At 38.6% G+C, this 19,054-nt stretch overlaps 1 protein-coding gene across 6 annotated transcripts in view; it reads right to left on the bottom strand.

Moving 5' to 3' along the window:
• The window catches only part of LOC127417139 (breast cancer anti-estrogen resistance protein 1-like), a 138,806-nt gene that overhangs the window by 36,997 nt on the left and 82,755 nt on the right, over positions 1-19,054 (bottom strand). For 5 of the 6 annotated variants that reach the window (XM_051656849.1, XM_051656851.1, XM_051656852.1 and 2 more), the window contains one exon: positions 1,792-2,493. In XM_051656849.1, the coding sequence (XP_051512809.1) occupies positions 1,792-2,493 (702 nt within the window). Of the gene's footprint in view, positions 1-1,791; positions 2,494-14,630; positions 14,662-19,054 lie in introns of all 6 variants that reach the window. The other variant, XM_051656854.1, reaches the window with a different exon arrangement.

The following is a 19,054-nucleotide window of genomic DNA, read 5'->3' as shown; positions in this document are numbered from 1 at the left end:
GTAATACCTTGGCCTTCTTTTAAGTACCTTGAAATACCATGAATATGATAAGCATTCAGTACCAATAAATATAATAATGCACCACGGTATTAAAATCAGATACCATCACTCTGCCATGGTACATAAATCCATGATTCCACAGTATAAGAATGTTAAGGTCCCTTTAAGGCAAGCCAGTCCACAGAGTGGCCTTCTTGATAATGTTATAGGGCAGCTATTTTAGGCAAACACGTACGACCCCTATCTGTTTGTATGCAGAAAAGCAGAAATCTCCAGAACTGTTTGTCAAGATTATGTTTCAATAATATATGTCAAAGCAGCAATAAAATCTTACAACAATGGCATAATTTTTTTTTTTTTTTTTTAGCTCAAATCACACTTAAAAAAAGCCCCAGTACTTTTCAGGTTGGTCTGGCTAATTAAAAAAAATATATAAAAAAAACAGGCAATGTCTCTATTAAAACAACAATTTGCTCTTTTAACCGGAAGGCACAACTTCCATTCCTACAGTCAACACGTTGAGTGTTATGATTTCTCCCATTCATTTTTCTATGAGTAGCCCATCTCCTCGTCCTTACACCGTCTCTGGTTACCGTCATAGTGGTTGAAAATACCTGACCGCATTCAGTTGTTTGTTACATAACCATCAAGTAAGTAATAATTCAGCATAACATAGTGTGTTATTAGTGTGTCATAGTTTGAAGCTTTAAATATCCATGTAACCATGTCACAGTTACCAGAATACTGAGTCATGTCTAGATATTTATGGCTGGAAGGTCAAAGTGGATGTGACAGGTGGAGCTGGCTCACAGTCAGCAGGCCTGCAGCTGAACCTCTCCTCCCTTCATCCATCAATCTTTACACTTCATTTCCCTTGCCGCTGCGGCAGCCCCAGCATATGGCTCAGTGCCCTAAGACTGGCCTACGAGGCTCTCTCGGGGGATCGCCATTGCCCACAGCATCAACCTGTAGTTACCACTTGAAAAAAAAATGCTTACTCACCCTGCGCTGCCCATGGTCACCGCAGTTATCAACCTCTGCATTATTTATGACTGTCTTTCGTCTCATCCTCTCCTCTCTTCTCTCATACACCAACATTTGATAAATCTCTGTCCTCTTTATGTTTTCCATGCTATCTCACTGCTCGGCTTATCATTAATCTCTTCGTGCGCCCTTGTGTATGACCATAACAAGAAAATATGTGTTGCAAACGCAACCTATTTTACTTCCATAATATAAAGTATTTCCATGTTAAACAGGATACTGATTGAGAAAAAAAGGTAGGGCAAGATTATATTTTATTCATCGGAAATTGATTGGATCATGAAAAATGGGGTTGAAAAGGAAAGTTGTTTTAGAGATGGAGCAAGTATTATATTTTGATTAAAAACTACAAAGACAAACATTTCTTTTCATTAGAATAACATGCATCAATTAATCATTCATGATAAGATCAAGAATCTGTATTAAGACAATTAACAGAACAATTAATGTGGCTTATGTTGTGAGGGTGAAATCATGTTTTATCTACTAGATAGATTCGAAAAATAACACAATAAGCCACAAAAGGGTGTGTATTACAACAACCACTCTGCATTAACTACATGTGTGTCTTTATATTCATTTTGCATCAGCTTTAAACATGGCTAATCCAATCAGAATTTAAAGTCAGAACTATCTGTTTAATGTTAATGCTTTAAAGGTTTTGCTATTTGCATATACACTTACTGTCTAATGTGTGTTATATGTGTATGTTCTTTGATACGTAAAAAGGACACAGTCTTTTCCTACCTTTCCAATAGGTTTAGGCGAATCCCAGTTCCTCTCAATTGAAGGGGGAATCTGGTAAACGTCCTGTGTCTGGTTCACAGAGGGTGGCACCTGGTACACATCCTGCCCAGGACATGGCCCTCCTGCTGTGGGTGGCACCTGGTAAATCTCCTGGCCTGAAACATTAATGGAGGGCGGCACCTGGTAGACATCCTGTGAACTGGGAGGGTACTGTGCCTGGCTTTGCTTCTGTGCCACAGCTGGTGCTTTGGGTTGTGGTTGTGGAGGCTGGGGGCCAGTGGGTACCTGGTAGAGGCTGGAGGAGGCAGGCAGGCCATGGCTTGGGGGGAGCATATAGACGCTGTCAGGGTTGGTTGAGTTGGCAGAACTGGAGGAGGCAAAGGCAGGGTGCATGGCTGTGTACTGGGAGGCAGGGATGGGCTTGCTGAAGGCACTTTGGGGCAGGTTTAGGTGGCTCTGGGCTGGGCTGGGTTGGGGTGATGACTGCTGTAACTGCTGCTGCTGCTGTTTATCGTACATGCCCACAAGGATTTTCAGGCGGTTGCCGGGGACGATGCCTTGGCGACCATGCAGCGAACAGAGCCACCAGCCATCTAGCCCCTGTGTGTCCCGCTCCAGGACAGTCATGATGTCTCCCTTCCGAAAGGACAACTCATCTGGAGACTCTGCCACATTGTCGTACAATGCCTTTGCCAACACATTCTACAGGAGAGGACAGAGAAGAGAAAGTTAACATTCACAAATACTCTATGTCGGTGTGCAAAACGACATGTATTCAAAATCATCAAGTCGATGGCTTGCATGAACGACTAGTCGACTGATAGGTCTTAAAGGGATAGTTCACCAAAAAATGAAAATTCTCTTATCATTTAATCACCCTCATGCCATCCCAGATGTGTATGACTTTTTTTCTTCTGCAGAACACAAACGAAGATATTTAGACAAATATTTCTGCTCTGTAGGTCCATGCAATGCAACTGAATGGTGATCAGACAATTGTAGCACCAAAAATCACATAAATGAAACATAACAGTAATCCACATGACTCCAGTGTTTAAATCCATATCTTCAGAACAATATTTAAGTGCTTATTACTCTAAATCTCCACTTTATCTTTCACTTTCAGATGTGAAAGTGAAACTAAACAGATCGAAAAAATTAAGTGAAAGTGGAGATTTAGAGTAAAAAAAAGGAATTAATTTTTTATCTGTTTCTCATCCACACCTATTATATGGATTTAACCACTGGAGTCTTATGGATTACTTCTATGTTTCCTTTAAGTGATTTTTGAAGCTGATCACCATTCACTAGCATTGTATGGACCTACAGAGCAGAGATATTCTCCTAAATTCTTTGTTTGTGTTCTGCTGAAGACAGAAAGTCATACACATCTGGGATGGCCTGAGTGTGAGTAAATGATGAATTGTAATTTTTGGGTGAACTATCCCATTAAGGAAGCTTTGTAGCCCTGTTAGGCTACCTGACACTCAGACACGTTTCTAGGGGGCATTAGCATAAGTCATGATCTTGTGTTCAGAAACAGTTATATGTCGCAGAATGCTTTTTAAAATGTTTTTAAAAGTTGGATATATGAGGTATTTCTTTACATAAACATAACACATGATCTTAAAAAGTGGTGCTCATGCCAGAACATTCAAAAAACAGCACAAGACGTGACACAACTGGCAAATTCATCCCTCTGAATGTGTATGGCTAAAGCAGCAGTGCATTAAAGGGGATGAATTTAAAGACTCAACTTGTCTGACAGGGTTTTACTGTAAAAAAGCATCCTGACAGCACCCTAACTAAAAAAGTAAAGAAAATATCTAGATAAACAAGTCATGTGACTATGGAGTAATGCTCCGTCACTTTTTACAGTTTGTGTATCTACTCCAAACACATTTACACAACATGGACTCCATCTGTCCACTCGCTTACAAAGCCACCCACAAGTGCGGCTGGTTTTTGACACTTAAACAAATATTTGCAGTTCGGCCCTCTGGAACAGTGCACCCCCCCCCCCCCTCTGGCACAAGAATGATAGAGCCTGGCATGGCGCCAACTGACACGTGTATCACCCCTCCCCATGCCCCCTTAATGAAGCCAATTGCAGCCAATAGCACTCTATCATGGTCCCCTAAACAAATTCACAGCGTTTGATTACGAAGAGGACTGCTTTCGGTTTTATTCTTTCGTCGTCCATTGTTCGCTACAGAAACCATCTACAATTGTTAACAAATGGGAGAATGAGAGTAAGATAGAGAGAACAGTTCACTTTTAATCAAGACAAACCCCTTGTCCTTTATTCCGCCGTAACCCTCCCCACTCTAATACACTGACAGTCAATTCAGCTTGTGCTTTGTGTAAGAGAACAGTAGGTAGCAGCTAATTTCCAACATGGAGAGCTCCATGTCGCCCTCATATCTCCTACTGGGAATTTACTCTGGTTTGTGTGAGTTTTGAGCTTAAGCTAACAGCCAGTGGAAAGCCAGGTGATTGATACACCACAGCAGATAGCCAGCAGGTGTTTGATTACTAACAGACCACCCCTGTCAGGACACATGCTGTCGTCACGTCATGTCTGAATGATCGTATTTATGAGATGAGCACACACCACAATGTTGTGATTATCAGCGGGAAACTCTGATTTTGTTTAAGTCCCAACTTTGCATATTGGCGAAAATTAAGTTTTAACCCTTAAATGCATATCTCAGGTCTTTAGTGTCCCGGGACCTCATTCCACCCCCTGTACCTCATCCATTTTTTGGAGATGTGCCCACACCTCTTTAGTATTCCTCAATCTATGTCTTATAAATAGTGTATTACAAAAAAAGCAATAATAATAATAATAATAATAATAATAATGGTTTAAGTACCAAAAGTGTATAGGTTCTTCTAAGTGTAAAATGTCTGTTTTTTTTGTTTTGTTTTGTTTTTTCATAAATTTTATTTTTAATGATTATTGTATATCTATATCACAGGATATCTACTTCTTTGTTTATTACAAGAGAAATAAGTACTATAGTCATACTAACATGCAAAAATGAATTATCAACAATGGTATATTATCAGTATTCCATATGCATGTACACATACATATTATACATGCAATTTCTTACTCAGGGTGGCCATGATGTTTCAGTGATTGACTTGATTTACATTTTACATTACTTTTGACGAAGAAACAGCATCAAAGTAAACTCTAGCAAGAACAACACATGAACAGTATGATATGACTACTGTCATTTGGGTGTACTACTGAAATAATGTAAGTTCTAGACTCAATTCTATTCTACTCATTCTATTTAGTAAATTATATTCTATTCTATTAATTTGTACTCATCTATTCAGACTCAAAATGTGCCTGAGAAAATACATGTGTGTAACATATGTGTAACCTATGTGTATCTTATGTGTATCTTGTGTGGATTATGTGTTATGTGTAGATCAATATGTGTTTGACAATCAGTTGCATCTCATGAAATTTCACAGTGAAAATAATGAATCCTGATTTAGATTTGTTGCATTATCTATTTGATTTATGAAAAATAAAAATATATAAAAATATATTTTATTTTATTATTTTCTAATTGTCTTGAAAGTATTTTGAAAATTTTACACTACTTGGGCATTTTGTACATCCATTTTTGATAGATATAAGTGCCAGGTCTTTCAAGACCCAAATATGTAAGAGTGTTTGGGAAAATTCCCATGCATTTAAGGGTTAACTGAGAATGTTGGCTGTACAGTTTAGTTTGTATGCATTTTGTCTACTGTTTTTTGTGTACCAGAAACTTCTACTTATTTAGCAGTTTATGATCAAATACATAGATAAGGCATCAATTATACACCTAATGCACAACCATTGATCTTAATTTGTTTTTGGAGCAGCACTAAAAATCTTCTTATCTTTGTCAGAAAAAAAAAAAAAATATATATATATATATATATATATATATATATACACACACACACACACACACACACACACACACACACACACACACACACACACACCGAGTGAATGTGATCTCCATAGTTGTGCTGAGTGAGAGGCTTCTGATTCACTGTGTGTTAAAAAGGTCTGCGTGGAGAGTGGCAGAGGCAGTCTGATGAATGCTGTCTCTGTGCTGAGAGCTGGAGGAGAGAGAGCAGAGTCTCATCGAGGGCATATCTGACAGATGAATGCCCTGCCTGTGCTGCCAGGGTGAGGGTAAGTCCCTCTGTCTCCCATAAAACCAAAGGAGACTGTGGCTGGACACAATAGCGTCCGAGAGGCTTTGCTGCCTGCTAGCAGCTGGCTGAGATGTCACCATGTAGGGCTGGCACACAAATGCACACACAGAGATGCACATATACATTTATACCCAGAGGAATTTGCAAATGCATACAGGGACGCATACCACCACAGCCCCTTCTATCCATTCTCACACGCACTCACACACAAAATGTCAAACTAATGAGAAGCCTCAGACCAGCTGAGAGAGTTCATTAACTTCACTGGCTTTTTCCATTGAGGCAGTTTAAGCCATTATTTGGGGGTCTTTGCAAAAGAATAAGATGTAATTTGTGACTATATGAAAATGTACTGACAAATGTGATGAACATGCTATGTCAGTGGCTCTCAACTGGTCGTGACCCAAAAATGAGTTGGAGGTCTATTCAGTAAGGGTCACTTAAACAAGAAAAAGTATAATCTTGCATAGGTAGAATAGTAAAAAACACAAAAAGGAGATATTAGCAGAATGTTAGCCTCAGTCTCCATTCATTTTCACTGCATTTTTCCAATATAATAAAATTAAATGGTGACTGAGGCTAACATTCTGCCTAACCTTTCCTTTTGTGTTCCATGGCTGAAATAAAGTCATCCGGGTAAGGAACAATATAAGTATCAGTAAATGATGACAACATTTTAATCTTTGAGCTAGTCCTTTAATAAATGAATTAGGTGATTTATGTCATTGTGGCAGCAGCAAAAAAAAAAAAAAAAGGTATTTCCTTTGACTTGCTGTCTTTGACTTTTTCCTCCTTATCTCCCTTGCCTTCTCTCCTTCTGAAAAGGAGTGTTGTGTGCTTAAGGCTATTCTATTCACTTTTTTTTTTCCTGAAAATATTTTCTGGCCAAGTTAAAGACTCTGGAGGACTAATGACATCACAAGCTGTTGAACTTTGCCAACATTATAGAAAGCATGCCAAGCTTCTCAGTCTGTCTCTCCCACTCGCTCTCACACTTCTCCACAAGTCTCTTTCTGTCTCTCTCTGTCTGTCGATCAGGACAAAGCACATGTTTAGGGAGTGATTCACAGGGGTTTATGAGTGAGTGCGAGTCAATGATTCAGTGATGGTGAGTGTTTTTTAATTTGTTGGGAATGTACACAGGAGAACACAAGCACACGAACAGTAAGACGGCAGCAGGAGGATAAATGAAGGAAAATAAGCGAGCTGGGAATATTTGGAAATTGATCAATGGAATTGTTATCATCTTCAGAGCGCAGGACAAATTACACCTTTCATCTCCAACAATCATTAAATACAATGTTAAAGTACTACACCGATCAGCCACAACATTAAAACCACCTGCCTAATATTGTGCAGGTCCCCCTCATGCCACCAAAACAGCTCTGACCCGTCGAGGCATGGACTCCACAAGACCTCTGATGGTATCTGGCACCAACACGTTAGCAGCAGATCCTTTAAGTCCTGTAAGTTGCAAGGGAGGCCTCCATGGATCAGACTTTTTGGTCCAGCACATCCCATAGATGCTCAATCGGATTGAGATCTGGGGAATTTGGAGGCCAAGTCAACACCTTGAACTCTTTGTCATGTTCCTAAAACCATTCCTAAACAATTTTGCAGTGTGGCAGGGCGCATTATCCTGCTGAAAGAGGCCACTGCCATCAGGGAATACAGTTGCCATGAAGGGGTGTACGTGGTCTGCAACAATCTTTAGGTAGGTGGTACATGTCAAACTAACATCCACATGAATGCCAGGACCCAAGGTTTCCCAGCAGAACATTGCCCAGAGCATCATACTGCCTCTGCCGGCCTGCCTTCTTCCTGCTGCCATCTCTTCCCCAGGTAACAACGCACACGCACCCGGCTGTCCACATGATCTAAAAAAAAATGTGATTCATCAGACCGGGCCACCTTCTTCCATTGCTCCATGGTCCAGTTCTGACGCTCATGTGCCCATGCATTGTAGGTGCTTTCGGCGGTGGACAGGGGTCAGCATGGGCACTCTGACCGGTCTGCGGCTACACAGCCCCATACACAGCAAGATGTGATGCACTGTGTTCTGACACCTTTCTATCATGGCCAGCATTACATTTTTCAGTAATTTGTGCTACAGTGGCTCTTCTGTGGGATCGGACCAGACGGGCTAGCCTTTGCTCCCCACGTGCATCAGTCAGCCTTGGACGCCCATGACCCTGTCGCTGGTTCACTGATTGTCCTTCCTTGGACCACTTTTGGTAGGTACTAACCACTGCATACCAAGAACACCCCACAAGACCTGCCATTTTGGAGATGCTCTGACCCAGTCGTCTAGCCATCACAATTTGGCCCATGTAACAGTCGCTCAGATCCTTACGCTTGCCAATTTTTCCTGCTTTCAACACATGAAATTCAAGAACTGACTGTTCACTTGCTGCCTAATATATCCCACCCCTTGACAGGTGCCACTGTAATGAGATAATAAATGTTATTCACTTCACATGTCAGTGGTTTTAATATTGTGGCTGATCAGTGTATATGATTGTATTAAACATGAGTTGTTCCCTCAAGGGTATTTTCTGGGGTTTATCTGCAGTTAGAGCAATTGTTGGGGAATCTACTTTGTAATTCTTCCCAAACTGCAAGCTTCTCATAATTTTAAGAAGCTACAGTCAAGTTACCTTTTTAGAAATAGTAGTTAGCTACACAATAAGCTAAAAAAAAAAAAAAAGTAGAATCTATTAAAAAGGAGCTATATCTTTTGAACTATATATATTTTACAGTCAGAGCAGTATACATCTGGCACAAAAACAACAAGGATCTCAGACTTGAACAAATGAAAAATACTTAAGTTTCCCAAATATGTCAAAAACCTAGTGACAAACAGCGGCATGTACTGTAACGTATTCACTAAACAAAAAACGCCACACATGTAAAAATGCCACACAAACTGTGCAGTATACTCCAATTAATCAGAAAATCTAAATAAATTACATTTGAAATGATTCATTAACATGAATCTTGTGAACAAACCGATTCACTAAAATGAACTGACTTCTCAATGCTGTTTAAGAGAGAGACATTTTAGAGGCTGTTCGCTTTACACGAATGTGTTTTTGGGTCCGTCCGCACTGTTTTCCAATTGGTTTTCTATGTAAATATGCACTACATATCACTGCATCTAGCTGATTTTTCAACATTTCATGCAGGAGCACCATAATTTTGTAGTGCAAGGACACATTTGGTGTGATTAGCCCCTTATGAGAGCACAATTTGACTCTGTTTGCTCTACAGTTAAGTTTCTGTTTATGCAATACAATGTGATATAAAAGACAGCACTATAAAGTTTTGACACACAACATCACTATTGTTTGGGGGGGAAAAATTAGCTTGTTACTGGTAAAGCTACACTGAGTTAGTGTAATGATAATTGAGTTAGTAACAACAATTATTTTAGTCAACTACTCCCCAACCCATTTATCAAGGTACTGTTTGAGGAAAATATGTGACAAGAAAAAACTTTTTCAAGATGAGTGGATGGCATGAGACCAGAGAGCATTTCCCCATGGAGATCATCACCATGGAAATGCCAAGGTCAAACAATTTCTCTTTACCTAGAGCAGACAGAGACTGATGTTAAACTTTATTATCTCAGGAGAGCATAAAAAGAGAAAGACAAAGAAAATGGATGAAAGAGATGGAGGGAGAGAATGGAGAAGAAAAAAGTCATCATCCAAAGGACAAAATGTTCATCCATTTCCATTTTAAAGGGTCACATGTGCGACAATGTTTTACAAGCCACACATTAATGACAAAATAAAATGTGAAAGAGATAACACTTGGTCATTTTACTTGGTACTTTGTGCGTTTTAACTGATCGGATAGCTATCATTAAAGTACCAAGTGTAAATGGTAAAAACATTTGAGACGGATTGAAATTTGATTTTAAGACTTATTCTGAGGTGCATACAAGATGTGACTCGACCATGTATAAGTGCATCTGGTTGTTCAGGCCACATATGTAAACTTTACTCCTTCCAAATGAAACTATGTCAGCATAGAGAAGTTTGAGAGCTCAAAGACAAAAAAAATAAATAAAGAAACCCCCCAAAAAGCAAATGCTGCACATAACAGCTGTTGCCTTTTGTACCACAATTGCCAAAGCAATTTTAGCTGCCTCTTTTTTTTTTCTTTTTTTTTTTTTTCTTTTTTATGAGCCACATCAAGTGGAGGAAAATAGTACTGCATGGCATTAACATCATCACACAAGTGAACTCCAATATACTTGCATCTAACACAGGAATAGTAGATTGGATTTATATCCATTTTGCCAACACAAAATGTGGCTAATTGTAAATGGAAAGTGCATATCCAATCGCATAGAAATCTGAAGTGAACATAGTTCAGAAGAAATGTTCAGAATGAAAGAGAAAAATTTGATAGGAAAGAGGGATGTGGAGCTGTGGAGAGAGGGAAGGAAGGGGCTGTGCTGCAGTTCATTCAGACAGAGCCACTGAACAGGAGGTAATGCAACAGCTGCAGGAGCGCACTCTGCACAGACAGGTCAATGAGTGTGTGTGTTTGTTTTGTTGTAGAGGGGGGTGGGGTTGAACAGCTTTTGTCTGGTGCCTCTACATGACCCCGTGGGACAAACACTCGTACAGTTAGCGAGGTGGGGGCAGGTTGTGTTATTTTTTTGTGTGTGTGTGCATTAGTATCAAGAGCATGGTGGAAGTATGCAAACACACCTAGAACCCTGCTCCAAGCCAGTGGTTCACAACTGGTTTTGCTTCAGAAGCCAAATTTTCCATTATGGACGTATTAGCCATTTTCAACCAGGGTCTAGAATCACATTACTAGACCTACATTTTTTCAAAATTATTTTTACATGGCTCGTTGTACGTATCCTGGCAGTTTCCTGGTGAAATAAACACTAGAGGTGCTGCAATAACAATGACTTTTATTCCCTTTCACACAAATCAGAAGTAAAACGGCAGATTATCAATTCAACAACAATTGCTTTTCGCCCTATTCCTCACACAATGCTATCTTGACATCTAAATATGTTTACTATAGCGCATGACTTGCAAAGTAATACATTTTAATGTTTGCATTACATAACCAACTAAATTAACAAATTTGTTCAAGTTAGATCAAGTTACACAGAGGGCTTACTGATAAAGCATTTTACTTGAGAGGCAGTGGACTGGGGTACGGGTCCTGAAGAGCATGCGTATCAAGACATGAGCTGAAAGTGTCATACCAGCACCACAAAATGGCATGGTTGTTTCTGCAGTTGCGTTTTTTATGTCACATTTGCTTTTATGACACAATCGGTTAGGTTTAGGTTTAAAGGGGTCATGACATGACGAATCAAATTTCCTTGACCTTTTAACATATAAGAGGTCACTGTACTATAAAAACATACTGTAAGTTTCAGAATTCAAAACTTCCTCTTCATTGCAAAAAGAGCATTTGTTGAAACCAAGCTGCCAAAATGACTCATTCTCTACTTCCTCCACATTGTCGCACTGTGGTAGACATTTGCATCTGACCGCCTCCACAACAAAACATCAACGCCTACTTTACCTTATTACTTTCATAGCCCTGCCCAGTAGTGGTGAGTAGTGAGATGGGAAGACAAGAGAGCAGGTTGGTGAAGAGCAGAGAGCCAATCAGAACAGCTGTCATTTACTTTCAAGTCTTAAAAGTGAAGCAGCACCAAAATGAGCGTTTCTGACAGAGGGTCAGAATGAGGGAGGAAAATGATCGTGTTTAATAAATATATGACAGTTTTTTTTTTATTTATTTTTTTTGCATTTTTCGCAAAAAACCTTTACTAATATTATAAGTGAACCTCAAGGAACATTTTAAAATAATTAAAAAAGGCATGTCATGACGCCTTTAAGGTTCAGGGTAGGAAGGTAGGTTTTGTTGATTTAAAATTCAATACAGCATTAACCTTAAAAACCTCATTCATTTTGGGAAAAAAATGTCACATTGTGACAGCGTCTAATCTGACTAAGGTCTATTCTCATCCCACATCCACCTCCTGCACCCTGGGAGCAAACGCTTCCTACATCATCAAAAGTTTTTATTGGTTTAAAAACAGATGGGCGCTGCAGACAAAACAAGGCAGTCTATGTTCCGTTGTTCATATAAGGCACCTGAGCCTGACCAAAACAAGAATAAAAGCTAGATGTTCAGATGTTCAGTTTTATGAGAGGGTTCTAACATTGCACAATGCGTGTAGTGTCTAAGGCTTGATTTGATATTTCGTGGTTGGGTTGTTATTCTGAAGGGCTTACTGGTTGCATAAGTAGCAGGTTAGCTGGAGTAATTACAAGGTGGTTAGAATTTCTAGACACATTTTCAGACATATACACAAGGTGTAGACGTTGTATAAGACAGCTCCGATAGTCATCAGATTGAAAACACAACCAGTGAGGGCAGAGATGTGACTCAGGCAGCCAGACACGTGTTTGGACGCTTGCCGTTATCAGCCGTGTCAGTCAGTTGTGTGACACACATTCACGTGGAAGGAAGCTCACACACACAAAGTTTAAATTATTATAAGGTTACTGTTTGTGTTTTAAAGGGATAGTTCAACCCAAATTTAGTGTCCATTTCTCGTAAGCTTGACTGTGATAACTCCATGTATCTGAACAGGATGTTGGAGGAATATGCTGTAAGTGGGGCATAAACCTGCTCTATTTGCAGGAAGGGACCTGTAAATCTCGACAGAATAGAATACAATAGCAGAATAATGATAGCAGAGACAAACAGTGGGCCACTAGCCTGCTCTATTTTCAATGGTCTAGTGAATTTACTACAGACAAGACCAGACTTGTGCACTAACAACAGGCCCGCAGAAAAAAAGAGCGGAGGGTGGGAGGCACATAGTTAATTGTTAGTTTGTAAGTTTGTACAAAACTAAGCAAAAAGGAGACAATAACAGATGGTAAAGTCAGAGGTAGAATAAATAAATCCTAAATCTTATGCCCTTGAAGGTAAAATTCATAATTGAAACCGTTTTTTGGTAAATAATTGTATTATTATGGCTGTCTTTTACGTTTTATGTGCTGGTTCCTATTTTATTTATTTTATTTTATTTTATTTATTTTTTTTTTTTTTTTGTGACTATTTATACTGTCAAGTCATTCTTTTTTTAAAGTGAGAAATACTGTTAAAATCTAGAATCTGAATCTGTTAAAATGGGACTCACACCTGAATTTCTTACTGACCTGGGTGGGACTTCATTGTGAAACCTAGATCTGTTGTTTTCTAATTGTCTTTGTGAAACCACTAAAAATTATTCACAAATAATATATTTTTTTTCTATTTTATTATTAATATTTAAAAACAAGAGAAGTCTAAGGAATGTTTCTATTTAGATAGCTAGGTGTGTGTGCGTGCAAATAAGTGCATATAGTGAAAGTCTATTCTCAGTGCAAGTCTAGGCATTCCTAAAACATTCCATAGCTTTTATCTTACTCAGACATTAGCCCACATTCCTTACCATCAGACCATTTACAACCCACTGCACACATAGCCACACTTTTATACTGTACACCTCTTTCATTTCATACTTTCAGTACAGTCTCATTACACTCATACACACACTCATGAAAGCATGCAGACACCACTGTTGATTGGTGCATCCTTTACTGAGATTCACAGTCAACACATCCCAGGTTTATTGAAAAATCCTAATAAAAATATCCCAGATCATCCCAGTAACAAAACTGCACTCCTACGCGCACTTACAATCACTCATTTACCATCCAGCTTGCTCGTGTTGACCTGTAAAAACAAAGACACCTCATCGGCCCTCCTTTTTTGGCAGGGCGAGGTTGCAACACCGTCATTCAAAAGAGTAGCCCTGATTCTTGTAGCTACAGGCTACAACTAAGTGTTGGTTTACTGCCAAAAAAAATTTCCACATCAACACAATGCTGATGCGCAATCTTCGAACCATGACTTAAAGAGCTGGATAGGTCAAAATAGATAATCATGATCATAACAATGACACTGTGCATTTTAGTACAGACTGCAGTGTGTGCTAAACATTCCTTTTCACCCTGAGCGGAGGACCTTCATCACTTAACAAACATGTCCAGAATCCTCCCTATCCCAAACAATAAATCCAAAAATGACAGGCTTCAATGGAACACACATTTTTTCCAGCAATGAGCGTCACTCCGACCTTAAACACTCATTCCGCAAGTTCAACAATGGTGACGAGGCCAGAAACTCGTCAAGGAGTCAGATACAAAGACAGGAAGAGTAGTTTGCAAATGGAATGTGCATCACTGCACAAAGTGTAAAACAAATCTATTGTAAAATTGATGATCATCTCTTCATCTTATGAAAAATCACTGGCAACTGTGTGTTAAAGCCCTTGATGTTGTCTCTTTGAAGAACTCTTTGAAATAAGATACTATAGATTGTACTATATAAGTTTTGCCTAAGAGGCACAGAATCATATTCACTTAAGCTCTGGCTGCAAAACAATACTGCCCATGTTTCTAAAGACAAGAGAGTTCTCTTAAATGTCTCAATTGTTTTTTCTAGACAGCACCGAAATAAGATGGACTTAAAATAAAAATATCTCATCATTTACTCACCCTCATGCCATCCCAGATGTGTGACTTTCTTCTGCAGAACACAAATAAAGATTTTTAGAAGAAAATTTCAGCTCTGTAGGTCCATACAATGCAAGTGAATGGAGACCAAAACTTTGAAGCTCCAAAAAGCAATTAAATGCAGCATAAAACTAATCCATACAAATCGAGGAGTTATATTTTGGTCTGTTCTCACTCAAAAACAATAAGATTGCTTCAAAAGAAATTAATTAAACCAGAGCAGTCGTGTGGGTTAGTTTTATGCTGCCTTTATGTGCGTTTTGGGTCTACAAAGTTTTGGTTACCATTCACTTGCACTGTATGGACCTACAGAGCTAAAATATTCTTCTCACAATCTTTGTTTGTGTTCTGCAGAAGAAAGAAAGTCATACACATCTGGGATGGCATGAGACTGGGTAAATGATGCAGAGAATTAAAATTTTTGGGTGAACTATCCCTTTAAGTGTTAGTCCAGAGAAAAAGACCCCAGAAATGTCCTCTAGAATTTCAGAAAAGATCTCATTTGTTACCATTTTTATTTCTCCAAAAGAATTTTAGGAGAAACATCTGAGACAAAGTTGATACTTAAGATACTTACTGAGAACTCCATTTAAGGAACATTCTGGGTTCAATACAAGTTAAGCTTAATCGACAGCATTTGTGGCATAATATTGATTACCACAAAACTTTATTTTGACTCGTCCCTCTTTTTCTTTAAAAAAAAAAAGCAAATAGAGACCTAATGAGGAATTAGTGCACACTATGTTTCCATCCTAGGGTTTTTTTGTGACAAAAAGTATAGCGCATCAAAAAGTTTACCAATATAGCTGATGGAAACGCAAATTATTGCAAAAATTTCACAAGTGTCAACATAATATTTTTCCGTTTAACTGTAGAGCATAAACTCTATTTCGATACTGCGAAAAACTGGTTTGGAAAACATTTTTTGTCGAGAAAATTGGCATTAATGCAAAAATATAGTGTCATATGACAGAATTTACCCCAATCGTTAGCCTGTGTTAATCATGATGACAAGGTACTGTGTACATCCTTGAAAGCCAATGTATTGTACATGAAGCATTACTCACACTGTTATGGATTGATCTTAATGGCATACCTGCACAGATTCGATGCTAAAAAACATCTGCATCATGAGTCACTTCCATGAGTGCCAACACAAATATCTCATATCATGCACCTGCCATCAACAAGTGCACGGAGAACAAATGAGTGTCCACTCTTTGCAATTAATTTAATCGCGGTAGCCATCCATTTATTTATTAAAGTTGCTTTTCCAAAACATTCGAAATAATAGATGGCAGTCATGGAATTAGCCCACAATACAAAATAACTTATAATTTCTGTGCACAAAGATGTTTTAAAGTTTTAAATAAATACACAATACTAGGAAAAAAGCTTCAGTGTGCTTTTCTGGAACACTGGAACAATAGCCCAATTCTTTAAAATTATTGTTTAGCTTACTTTTGGAAAAATGCTGGCAAAATTCCCTGTATTCAATTAAATAAATTACCAAAGGAATAAAGCATTCAATTAAAAAAATGCAGTTGTGGCAAAAAATATTGGCACCCTTGGTAAATATGAGCAAAGAAGGCTGTGAAAAACAATATGCATTGTTTATCCTTTTGATTTTCATTAAAGAAAATCACAAAAATCTAACCTTTAATTGAAGTAAAACAATTGAAAAGGGAAATATCTAATTATTAAATAAATATTTTTCTCCAAAATGCATTGGCCATACTTACTGGCACCCTTTTATTCAAAACTTTTTACAATACCTCCCTTTGCCAATATAATAGCTCTGAGTCTAATCTTATATTGCCTAATGAGGTTGGAGAACACCTGGCAAGGGATCTGAGACCATTCCTCCATACAGAATCTCTCCAGATCCTTCAAATTCTGAGGTCCATGGCAGAACCTTGATATTGTGGTCAGTGAACCATTTTTTTGTGTGTGTGAGTTGATTTTTGATGTTTGATTTGAATTATTGTCCTGCCGAAAGATCCAACCAGGGCCCACTGTAAGCTTTCTGGCAGAGGCAGCCAGTTATTTATTTTTTTATCTGTTGGTATTTGATAGAGTCCGTGATACCATGTATCCGAACATGATGTCCAGGACCTCTGGCAGAAAAACAGCCCCACAACATTAAAAATCTACCATCATATTTAACCGTGGGCATTGGGTACTTTTTCATCTCTGTGTGTACCAAACCCATCTCTGGTGTTTGTTGCCAAAAAGCTCTTTTTTGTTTCATCTTACCATAGAACCTGGTCACATCTGAAGATCCAGTAGAGTCTGGAAACTGAAGATGCTTGAGTTTGTTGTTGGATGAGAGCAGAGGCTATTTTTCTTGAAATCATCCCAAACATCTTGTGGTGATTTAGGTGATGTCTGATATTATTTTTTTTTAGACTTTCTGACCCAAGACCCAACTAATTTCTGCAATTCTCCAGCTGTGATCCTTGGAGATTCTTTGGCCACTTGAACCATCCTCCCCACTGTGCGTGGAGACAATAAAGACACACATCCTTTTCCAGGCCAATTCTTAAGTTCTCCAGTTGATTGGAAATTGGTAATTATTGCCCTGATGGTGGAAATGGGCATTTTCAATGCCTTAGCTATTTTCTTATAGACACTTCCCATTCTGTGAAGCTCAACAACCTTTTGCCGCACATCAGAACTATATTCTTTAGTCTAACCCACTGTGATTGATGATTAAGAGAATTTGGCCTGTGTGTTACCTCATATTTATACCCCTGTGAATTAGAAAGCCATGGCTGAACAATTTCATGTTCCTACTCACCCAGAAGCACTAAAAAATGTAAAATATGAATGGGAATATACTTCAGATATATTTTACTCATAAGAATTTCTAGGGGTGCCAATAATTGTGGCCAACATGTTTCGGAGAAAAACATTGATTTAATAATGAGATATTATCCCTCTTTCAATTGTTTTACTTCAATTAAAGGTTAGATTTTTTTGTGTGAATTTTTTTAATGAAAGATCAAAAGGATAAACAATGCAGATATTTTTTTCACAGCCTTCTTTGCTCATATTTACCAAGGGTGTCAATATTTTTGGCCACAACTGTAAATTACCAAACGAAAAAATAATATTGTTAGGCCTATATAATTGCCTTTTCTTTATTTTCTTTACGCAAACTTAAATTAGCCTTACCCTGTTCTGTAGACAAAAAAAGTTGGCTGAATGACATTCTCAGGATGTCTACACATTTTTCAAGACTAGATAAAACTATTTGTCTAATGCTGAGTTCACTAGCTTTTGAACATTTAAAAACTTTCAATATTTTAAATCTAACCCTCTTTACCTCGGATCACATTTGCTGAGCTTCTTCAGAAAATGTGAATTGCATTATGACGCTAAAATAAATTTTTATACTCAAATACCCATCGATGGATGGTCCTTATACTAAGACCAAAAGTTTCCCCCACTACTTGGTGCAGCTTGCCAGCTTGAACAGGGTCATGACGATTCGCTTTCGGGTCAGAAGCGGTGGCAACCTGTGATAGGCACAACATCAGGACCAATTGATTGCAATTCCTCGTCTTCTGATTGCAATTATTTGTGAAATTAAAATGACAGTAAGCTGGCTAATTTCAATTAATTGTCTCAATACTCTCCCCATTTTACCAAATACCTTTGGATAACACTATGTAGGCTTCACGTGCATGCTATTACTGAAGGTGTTGAATTTGTTATTTTAAGATGAAATGACAAGAATTTTCACCATCATAAGGAAAATTACCCAGACTGGTCTTAAATCAGCACTAAACGACAACTTCTATAAAACTTAATGCTGACACCCATAATGTGTGAATTATTATGATGATGAAGAGGATGAGGAGCAGGCCCTGTCTGTCAGATCTCCCAGGAGAGGGTGAAGGCCAGTGGTGGGAATTCCACCCTTCTAAAATCAAGAAGAGGAGGGTGAGTCAGTACTGAATCATAGCCCATCGACATGGTTCAGAGGCGGGTTCCTGGGCTGGTGCGAATTCCCCAACTGGTCCGCGCGTTTCCACCGCAGAAAAGGCAGTTCCGGGATGGAAAAGTTGCCCCAAAAGCTTGCTGGTCTCAGACGCAGGAATCGATTATGTCAGGGGGCTGAGGACGGTAATGTTTTGCAAAGAGGAAATGTTTTCCCAAACAACAACAGAAGCTACCGTCTGCAGCAAGGAGTACTTCTCTCTATAACAACAATAAAAACCCCGCACAAAAATGTCAGACATCAAAAGCATTGAGGAAACGTGGACGAAACAAGCACTCTTCTAACGATATGGTTTTAAGATGAGATTCAAGATAAGAGAGATCGCAAAGAAAAAAAAAAAGAGTCTAAATGATGCACATCAACTTTAATCAGATTATTTAATCGGTCTTATGTAGCTGAT

Source organism: Myxocyprinus asiaticus, chromosome 26 (assembly GCF_019703515.2).
Source record: "Myxocyprinus asiaticus isolate MX2 ecotype Aquarium Trade chromosome 26, UBuf_Myxa_2, whole genome shotgun sequence".
NCBI lineage: Eukaryota > Metazoa > Chordata > Actinopteri > Cypriniformes > Catostomidae > Myxocyprinus > Myxocyprinus asiaticus.
This window is presented reverse-complemented; position numbering and strand designations above follow the sequence as displayed.